Source organism: Gallus gallus, chromosome 1 (genome assembly GCF_016699485.2).
Source record: "Gallus gallus isolate bGalGal1 chromosome 1, bGalGal1.mat.broiler.GRCg7b, whole genome shotgun sequence".
In the NCBI taxonomy this organism is placed as follows: Eukaryota; Metazoa; Chordata; class Aves; order Galliformes; family Phasianidae; genus Gallus; species Gallus gallus.
The window spans coordinates 31897049-31907301 of record NC_052532.1 but is presented as its reverse complement, the minus strand read 5'-3'; the positions used below and the strand labels follow the sequence as shown (position 1 = coordinate 31907301).

General features: G+C 43.0%; 1 protein-coding gene and 1 long non-coding RNA gene across 5 annotated transcripts in view; one reads left to right on the top strand and one right to left on the bottom strand.

The window, feature by feature from the left end:
* The first annotated feature begins 430 nt into the window (after positions 1–430).
* LRIG3 (leucine rich repeats and immunoglobulin like domains 3) overlaps positions 431–10253 on the top strand; it is a 43707-nt gene continuing 33884 nt past the window's right edge. For 2 of the 4 annotated variants that reach the window (NM_001199555.2, XM_015281419.4), the window contains exons 1-3: positions 431–858; positions 8734–8805; positions 9044–9118. In NM_001199555.2, coding sequence (NP_001186484.2) covers positions 689–858; positions 8734–8805; positions 9044–9118 — 317 coding nt within the window. In that variant the 5' untranslated portion in view covers positions 431–688. Of the gene's footprint in view, positions 1380–2509; positions 2586–5943; positions 6003–8733; positions 8806–9043; positions 9119–10253 lie in introns of those variants that run through there. The other 2 variants (XM_015281429.4, XM_040695530.1) reach the window with 2 other exon arrangements.
* Positions 2682–5899, bottom strand: LOC121107711. The gene is made up of 2 exons (XR_005842060.1): positions 5692–5899; positions 2682–2989 (listed from the first exon to the last, which is right to left on the bottom strand). It is a non-coding gene; the product is annotated as an uncharacterized LOC121107711 (long non-coding RNA).

Genomic DNA, 10253 nt, shown 5'->3' with positions numbered 1-10253 from the left:
CTGTGGGGAACATAATGGGCTTAATTACTGCGTCTGGACTAGCCGCGCAGGACCCGGAAGGCAGGAGTTAACCTCACCTCACCTTTTACATGCCAGTGACCCCAGCCTTGGCTGGGAACCTGCCGGGGCCTCCGGAGCCGCTACGGGACTGCTCCGACTCTCGCCATCAGCGCGCTGCCGGGGGGAACCCCGCGCCTGGGCAGTGGGGCCCGCGTCCGCTCCCGCCGCGCTACGAGGAGCTCGCTCAGCAGCCTCCCGGGCGGGGAGCGGGCACTGGGACCCGTTGGCAAAGAGGCTCTGCCGCCCGTCCTCCCCCGAGCGGGGCGAGGCCGGGGTGGCCCGGGCCGGGGGTTGTAGTCGTCACATGGCAGGGGGAGGGGGCTGCGGGCGGGGCGGGCCGCGCGGCGCTCGGGGCTCCCCAGGCCGGGCGGGGGCGGGCTGAGGCGCTGCAAAGTTTGCAGAGTGGCTGGCGGTGCCTTGTGCCCCCCATCACCGCTCCTTCCCTTCACTTTTTTTTCTTCCTCCCGCTCCCCTCACCGCCTTCCCTCCTTGGCGGTGGCTCCGGGGCATGAGCGGGAACCACCACCCGCGCTGAAGGAGCTAGAGAGAGAGAGAGAGAGAGAGGCGCGGAGGGTCTATCTGTCCGCGAAGCAGCGCGAGGGACGCGGGTAGCGGCTCCGAACCCGCCATGCCCCGCGTCGCGTCTGCCGCCCTCCCGGCGCTACTCCTGCTGCTGCTAGGGGGCCCCGCCGCCGCCCGCTGCCCCGTGTCCTGCCGCTGCGCCGGGCACCTCGTCGCCTGCAGCCGCCTGGAGCCGAACCGACTGCCCGAGCGGCTGCCGCGGGGGGCGGTGCAGCTGTGAGTACGGGGTCTCGGCAGAGCGGGGTGTGGGGGGTGCCCGGCCGCCATCTTCTGCCCCTGGGGGCCGCAGCGCCCGCTGGGGGCTGCCCGGCTGCGGCCGGGGAGGGCAGGGCTCAGGGGAGGGAAACGGCGGTGTGGTGCTGTGGCGGTGCGCATCGGGGCGGTCGGCAGGAGGGAAAAGGGGCTGCGGGGCTGTCAGCGGGCTGCGGGGCTCCGCGCCGGACTGAGGCGTTGCGCCGCGCTGGGGCCCGGAGGGCGGCGGCGGCGGCTGCTGCTCTGGGGAGGGGGAAGAAAGTTGTTCTCCCAACGACTTTCCCGGAGAACGTGCGAAAATCTCCGAGCTGGCATTAATTTCTGCGCCGAAAAGAAAAAAAAAATAACCCACGAAACTTTTATACCTTATTGGTCTCGGTGTTATTTTTGCAGCTCTCGCTTTTCGTTCCCGAGAGTTTTAATAACTTTCCTAACGCTGGGAGTTGCCACGTGTGGCTCGGTGACACGGATTTATGGAATTCTCGGTAACGCGTAATGAAATGCCATGTGTAGGGAATTTACCTCCTGTGACAAACTTTTATGGACAAAGCATGAATTATAGGAGCTTTCTGCAGACCTGAATAGAGCCGGGGCACTTGGCACATTTGTTTTTAATCTCTTGTCATTCAAATATCTTCTGTATTAGTCGCCGTAATTTTCTATTACATTTCCAAAGCAGATCGAGATAAGGACTTTAAAGTAAACAGGAAGACTTTCAATTAGTTGTGGCTAATTCTGCTCAATTGCCTCGTCTGGAGGTCATGCTGCTTTACTCATGAAATGTGGATGGCTGTATTGACACCATATGGCACTGAGCACACGAAGGGCTGCAGGAGGTGAACATTTCCATGAGCAGTTCAGGAAAGTGTGAGGGGAAAGGAAACTTTTTTTCTTCTCTTGGTTTATGTGATCGAAGCATGAACCAAATGCCGGATCTGCTTTACATTCAACAGCTTGCTAGGCTTCCTATTAAATTTCATCTCTCCTGTTCTTTTGAACTACTTTAGTATGAAAACATGAGGTTTCTGACAAAATGGAAGGTTTTTTTGATACCACGCTAGGCTTTGCAGCTTGCTTTCTTAGTCTACTTTTGTGCTGGTAAGATAAAATTCAGATGTGACAGCACGCTAATTAAAATAAAAATTAAAAAAAAAAAAAAAGAGAGAGAAAAAACCCCAAACTCAGAACTCTTGTTTTTGGAGCTGCTTTAAAATTATTTTATGTTAGCAGTGATCCAGATATGACTATTGTTCTTACTTTACCGAGGAATAAAACACATTGCAGGGCTTTTTTGTTAGTACAAGGGTGGGTTTTTTTTTTTTTTTTTTTCTAATTAGAATTCCCTTGGTGGTGTAAATTATCCTCGTGTAAGTTCACATTCCTTTAAAAGTGTGAGAAAATAAGTTCCACTTGTATAAATAAGCTTTGGTCTGTTGTAAGAAACCCTGCTGTGATTACTCATTGGACAGCTGTGTCACTTGGTCTTAAACTCACAGGAGTACATCTTTGTAGGTGTCATCAAGCCATGTGGTCTGGCTGCTTTTGTGTAAATATTTCTTTTGTTTGTGTCAAATGACTTGGAAGTACCCAACTCTTTCTTCCTTCCCCTCTTCAGAACGGGCCGAGGAAGAGTGGAACATTGTCTTTCACCTCCAGTTACTTAAGTACTTGGAGCTTTGATTGCACAACATGTAAGATTATAATGCTCTTCAGTTTTACATACACAAAAAAGGTTTGAATAAGCTGAGTTATTGTTGCAACAAACTGCGCATTTACAAACTGTAAAAGACTGTTTATGAATTTTATTACTATATGTTTACTGTGTTTTCCGTGGAAGTCCATAGCATATATAGCCAAAGGCTAGTTGTTTAATTGCAGGGTTTCCAATGCTCCTTGGAAAACAACCGTGACACCATGTTCTCAGCATAGGCAGGCAAGCTTTCCCAAGCAGAGCAGTGAAAGCTTTTCTGCATGAGAACGTCTGGGCCCACGCTGAACCTCACTCCTTCTCCTGTCCATCTGCTCTCCCAGGCAGACAGCACATCTGATGAAGTCAGTTTCTGAGTTTGTTCAGCCTTTCCTTCATTTTGTATCCCTGTTGAGATAAAACAGGAGTTTGTGAAGTGCTGTCTGACCATTGCTGTCTGTGCAAAGGGGAAAATCAGAAGATGGTCCTGTATACTGAGTTCTCTTTTTTTAATAGCAAATGTGAGGTTACTGCTTTGTGTGGAAATGGCTTTGTGAAATGGGGTGTAAACAGGATATACTTGCCAGCTTTGCTGTGATTTTAGCCAAAAATATCATCCTCTGTAATGCTGCCTTCTCAGAAGATAACAATTCACTGGAAACTGATAAATATTTGTAACGACTGTGTACAAATGGTTTTAAAGCTAGATTTCAATTTACTTCTAGTGTGTGTGTCTCGAGATGGAGAGAACGTTACGGCATTAGAGCCTATGTTTCGTAGCCAGAAGTGGAGGGAGGAAGAGAGTTTGAATGGCGGCCAGCGTCCTCAGTGTTTGTGAATTCTCAGAGGCTTTGTTGAGTTCTCCGTGCCAGGTTCACCTAGGAATGCTAAAACTGTCAGCAGGACAGAAGGGAAAATCTGAAAGATGGCTTTCACTTGTGTTTGTATTACATCTTTAGTATTTACATTTTATAAATCCTCTAGTTCTTTACCAGAATTGCCAGAAAAAAGGGCCGTATGGTTTTCACAGCTGTTTTTCAATATTTTCCAGACTAAAACTTGAACATAGCGAACTGATTTATGAGTCACTTTGGATCAGTGTCTTAAAACAGCTACAGCCTGGCTTTTTGTTTTTCAGCTCTCTTGATTTCTGCTGAATTAGCAGCTCTATAGGCCCCAGTGGGACTGATTAAGGAGCTGTTGCTGGATTTGCATTTTAAAATTTGACTTGGGGCTCAGGTTTCTGAGTTCTTCTAAGAAAGAAGATGATAATTGTAACTAAGTGTTGTAAATTAAGTAGAGTCTAAAAGTTATATTTATAAATGTGTGAAGAAACGCTCACTTTCTCCCTTAATTCATTAGGCCCCTCAGTTTTTTATCATATCAACATCAACGTTCAGAGTTACAGTTTCGTTCTTGAAGGCAGAGGTTGAGTTATGAGAGGTGTTCATACAAAAGGGAGTATAAAGTATTTAATAAAACAGGTTTTTAAAGGGCCTCAAAAACTATGCAAGCTTTTGAAAGAGGGTGAGATCTGATAAAAGCTTAATCACTTCCATTAGAACCTGAGATGAACAGGTATATACATTTCATTGTTATAAAGATTTCTTAATAAAAATGGAGTTTCAGAGAGTTTTCACTATTGCAGCTGTAATGACTTTTGAAATTCTAGTTGTAAAAGTAATCACAGTGGAGATTTTCTCCCCCCTGGTAATGTGGTTTCAACAGGGAAGGAAAATTCAGAAATGGAAAAATGCATAGTAATAATCTTTGTATTTTCACACTGTCAGTGCTCCTTTCCGAATGAGGCATCAGTACGGATTCATTTTCAGGTCTTTCTATCTGTTTTAAGACATTTTGAGAAATACATTGAATTGATGTGCGTTAGTAGCTTTAGAGCAGGGATGCTAAAATGTTACATTTAAGATGTGCCTCATATCCAGCGCTTTCAAGTCTCAGAAATTTCTATGGGCTTAAGGTTCACTTAAAATACTAGAAAAAGATATATATTGTAACTCTTAGTTCACTTTCAGCCGCTACAATTTAACTTACAAATGTAACATTCAAGGCTTCTTTTCTGAAGTTTCCTATGTCAGCAGTACTGAAATAATGTCTATTAAGACGTGTCCAATTCATAGTTTGCCCAACAATGTATACAGCTGTGTGAAACTGGCAATTCAGTACAGTCTGGAGTTTCTGTTTTTCCCGTTTTGCTTTGAGTTTGACAACCTGTTGTGAGTAAACCAGGAATGAGGAATTTACCCACATGTGTTTTTTAAGGTACTTGCTATGTGGAAAATCTGAGAGTATCCTTAACATTTAAAGACAAACACAAAATAATAGTTTGAAACCTAGTGCAAGTTGTTACGCTCACGGTTGCCTTGATAGACTCCAGATGGATGTGAGCTTGAGCTATGAGTGAAAGTGTCTGGCTCCAGTGTGGTGATCATGCACAGCAGTGGTTGTAATTGCAGGTTTTTTATAGTTTAAGGACTCTGCCAGATTTCTTTTTTTTTTAACATGTTATAACTCCAGCAGAACAAATCTACTCATGTCTGTTACTGTCTGGTAGGTCCTTTAGGCAACAATGTTTTAAATAAAGCTTTTGCAGTGTTTTTAGGTGAAATGAAGAAATGCGGGTTTTTAGGAGTAATGCTGAAATCTTTGTTAAAATAATTACTGATTCCTAAGTCTTTTCTAAAGCATGAAGAACAGTAACAAATTAGGCACTAACTGCCATAACTTCACTAAACTTTGGCTGTTTATTTGCATAGTTCTTATAATCCCTACAGGCTGAAGCCAAATACGGGGTTAAGTTTAAGAGTAAAAATTGTCTCTACTCTGTCTGCTTTAAGGGAACAAGTTAGGTTCTCATCACTAATAAAACCTAGGTCTTTGTTATAGTGTATTTTTTCGTTTAAGAAGTCAGTATGAGAATCCCTAATCTGTACAGCTGGTGTCTTCAAATGTTAACAAATGGATTTTTCTGAAGTCTATGGCCAGACAAATGTTTGCACTAGACTTTTAAGCAGTGAAAGATGCAATCCTCTAACTCAAGTGTGGTTAACCTCATTTACAGGAGAACTCAAAATCATAGTGATGAAACTAACATTTGTGGCTTCTTGAAAATGTTAGCACTGTATTGGTTTTCCATCTTTGAAGAGGAAAATCTTTAGGAGTTTAGACACCTGGAAGAAGACACAGGTGTACAATATCAGGTGTGCAAAACCTGAGCTGGATCCCAGAAATCATCCCTCTGTGGCCACTTGCATGTGGTGGAGGGTGTGTCTCTTCTCTGGGTCCCCCCCCCCCAGCACCTGCCCCCACCTTCTTTGTGCTGCAAAAATGCCTGCCACACCTGCAGTTCTGTTCTGTGCATGTTCCTACGGTGCGGCAGTTTGGGAAACCCAGCAGCAGAGAGGTGAGGATTGTTTGCTTTTTCTAACTTGAGTAGGTCTCGAGTCACTCACTTCCCATGTGGGTGGTTTTGTGGTGTCCCCTCTGCAGGGAAGCCAGTCCCACTAGACCTCGTACAGCTGCCCTGAGGTGGGCAATGCCTGTGTCTCCAGCAGAGACTGTGCCTCTGCTGTGTGCTGACTTTGGCCTGCTCATGGGTTGCAGCTGAAGCAGAGCTGGGAAGATGCAGGTGAAGAGCCTTAGACAGCAGATGTCAGTCCTGGCAGTAAGTACTGCATAGGGCATCAAAAAGAGGAGTCTAAAACATGGTTTTGCTGTCCCCGTGTGCTGTTTAAGAAGCAGCGGTGCCTGACTGGAACTCAGGATTATGTCTGTGTCCAAGGACCTACAGTGCTTCTTGCAGATAAATCTGTTCTCTAGATCTGGAGTTGCTCAAGACTTGGTCATAAAGTGGAGCACCTGTTGCCTTCTAGTGGCACCTAATGCATACCCAGAAACTGGCGTGCTGTGAGGTGATTCTAATCTGTATGCAGCACACAGTGTCAGGGGTCATCGCTTTGAGACTGTAGATGGAGAGTAGATAATGTGTGACAGCCACAGACCTCTGCTTGGCATGGTCTGTGACTGTGTACTGAATCATATTCTTCCCAAGAAAGTATGGTGCCCTGGAATTTCCTCAAGATTCAGTTTGAAAATACACTTCACTCTTTCATGGCCTGATGAGTATCTGTCTTGGTGGTGGCCTAGACGTTGACTTCCAGCCCTGTCTTGTCACTCTTGGCGCCATCTTTCCAGCTTTTACATAGGTTGCTCCAGAAGTAATGCCTCCTATTTATTTCCTTGGAAACTACAACAGATACAAAGAGTGCAATAAAACTATTTTGATAAAGCAAGTTCCCAACTGCAAAGAACTCTTTTTCAACAGTCACCACCATTAGTTGTGCTTTTTTTTGTCAGTGATGAGCAAAAGCCTGCATGCCATGCTTGTAACAGTCTGCACCAGCAGCAGGTGAACTACTGCTGCTTTCATAGCACCCACCACCTCGCTGTGTTCACATACACTGTTTGGTTTCCACTTGTTCAGTAGGTGTCAATGTTTGTCAGTGGGTACAGGTTTTTCTGCATGGAGAAATTCAGTGATACCTTTGCTTCGTATGTTTTTCCGTATCAGATGCCATTTTGTCAGATTGCCCATCTACTGCCATCACAGCAACAAAATGTAACTGAATATTGGTAGGAAGGTTCAACCTCTACTGCCATACTGCCAACATCTGTTAATGATGCTGTGGGCCAAAAATAGGAGGCATTACTTTTGAAGCAGCCCCTGTATCACAATCAGGCATGTTGTTGAGTGTTTGGAATCCAGTGCTCAGTTAGCATGGGAAAAAGTGTTAAGTGTGAGAAATTTCCGTGCCCCTTAACCAGATGCTGAAGCTGCATGCTGCTGAAGTGCACTGATGCAATTCTTTGTGGGCCTGCATTGCAAACACTCACTTAAGATTAAGAGCTCCTTAAAAATAGTGGAGCTTGTGTTATAAACTAACTGTTATAATGTACAGCAAGCACTTTGCAGACAGCTGTATCACTGCAGATAAGATAGTGACAAGGAGTAGGAACTTGCAGGTTGTGGTGGGTGGATGACTAAAAAGGGGGGAGGCCTTCAACACAGCTATCTCTGGTAATGAGGCCAGCTGGAAATGTTTGGGCTAATCTCTGCAAGTTTGAGTTTCTGTAATCAGTTTCTCTGCCTTCTATTGTGCAATTACTCTCTTATTTCCCTGATGTTTTCAGTATTTGTGAGACCACAGAAAATGTTTCTTAGGACTGTATTTCATAATGTTTCAGATGTGCAGGAGGATGTACAGTGAAGATGCACAGTATCTGTAGGGAAATGAATTTCTTGGCAACAGTCAAGAAAGTGTGTTGCATTGTTAGTACCCTAGCTTGTTTCACAGCAAGCACCCTTGTCTGCAAAGGCACTAACAAGGTTTCCTGTAAACTGCATCAAAGTATATTTTGGGTTCTCTATTGCAGAGCGGTACAAGCTGAGTGCTAGAGCTACTTCAGGTGAATTTAAGTGTAATATTTATGTGAATAATACAGGAACTTCTTAAAATTCAAAGTAGATTTATGTCGTCTTGTGTATATTTTCTTCTGATATTACTTAAGATCTCCACTAGATTTGGTTCTGCAGGCCCTGAGTTGTGTGAAATTAGAAGTGAGATTGATGTACAGTCCTCACTATGTACCTAGGATTTGTGAGCTGCTTTGAAGAAGCAAGCAGGAAGGGTAGAATGATACAGATACAGTAATTGATTCAAGATTGAGGTAGCAATGAGCCTTGGTTTATGAATTATCTTAGTAGTCAACCATGTGCTTTAGCCAGATCTTTCCCTGGGAAGAGAAGGAGGATAATATACGTAAGTCAATGTGTAGAAATATTTGTCAACTGTCTTAAACACTTAAAGACATATGCACATAAAAAACCCCAAATGAACAATTCCCTTAAGTTGTTCAGGAAATTCTTTGACGCTGTCAAAGAATGTGATCAAGGTATTTGTGCTAATTTGTACCCTGTACATTTAAGTGAGTTTGTATCCTAATTTTACTAACGTAAAACAAATAATTTTGTGTACTTGGAAACAAATGATAACATATTCCTAATTGTAATTGTCTTGATTTACTCAACAGTTGGTGGCAAAACTGACAGATTGTTTATTTTTGTAATCTCATAGGGATCTCAGTCACAACAAATTATCTTCAATCAAGGCCAATTTCTTGGATCACCTTCATAGTCTTCGGGAAGTGTAAGTTCATTTGTCTTTATTAAAAAATTTAAAAAAAGGTGGTTTATATAGGCTAATTGTATTGCAGGGGTATCAGTACCTAGGGAAAATTGGTTGGCAAAGATGTTTGTTATTCTGAAATCTTACATTACATGAAACTGGAATTAATTTCAGATTTTGACACTTCTCAGGAATTTAGAAGATCCAATGGACATACTTCTGATTTACTTCAACATTAACTTTATTTTTATATTAATAGGAAGTTGAACAACAATGAACTGGAGATCATTCCAAATCTGGGACCAGTCTCTGCCAATATAACTCTTCTGTCTTTGTAAGTAGATCCTATTCTTGTCCCTAGTTAGTGGAACTAACTCTGCAAGGTTAGTGGAAATACGTGTGTTACAGTGATTAAAGTAAAATAATTGTAAATGGAGCGGTTTGTGGTTAGGAAGTTGATTATGTCGTGTTATTTAGCAGGTTGTTTAAAATGTGTATAATTGAGCTTAATCCTTGTAGTTTTTATGCTTCCTTCAGATACAAAGACTGTATTAGAATTAATTTATGTTGTGGTAGTGCTGAGAAGCCTCAGCTCTGTTGTCCTAGGCACTGAACAAACATTAGTAAATGCTCTAAAGTCTGCATTGTAGAAGTTTGTATAACAAGAATTATATTCTACTGTTGTGCGTCTTGGCTGAAATCCCAATTGCATTAAATCATGGCAGAATTCCATTAATTTCAGTGGGCAATTTGGGGAAATCCCCTTGACATGCAGCTTCAGGACAATTATCTATGTTAAAAGATGTTGTGCCAGTCTCTTTAAAATGTGTTTTCAAGGTCACTTTTGTGTGTAGCATAAAACTCTGTGGTTTCACAACTGTGTGTCATAAGTTGTGACACACAGTTATGTCCATGTTCATTATTTTGTCTGAAATAAATTATTGGGTTACTTCATGTGGCATCTGTAATATAGGTGTAAAATTGTAAAAAGCATATAGGACCCCAAACCAAAACACTTGATTTTAGAAGAAATCTGAGATCTGTTTAATTTGTTCTCCTTCCTCTCCATCACGTGGTATGATTTCCTCTAAGATTCAGAAAAAAATCCTGCTATCCTACTTTTAAGGGGAGGTGAAAAAGGACATGTTTTGATATGTGGGACTTGGGTTTTATCAGTAGGAATCTAAAGTGTTTAAACCTAGTAATATGTAGCCCTCTGGCCAAATCCTACCCTTGAATACAAATTGCAAGTTACCTTTCATGAAGAAACTTGAAGGGTTAAAACAATACCGTAAACTTCAGAAAGCTGTTCAGTTAATTAAATTGATCACTGTTCAATTGCTTACATCTGGTGATTTATAGGGGTTTGTTTTTACTCTAGACCCAGGTCAGCTAAGTCAGCTGGTGCAGCCGCTGTGTCTGGACTGCTCTGTTTGAATAAGAACTAAGTGACATATGATACTGATGTG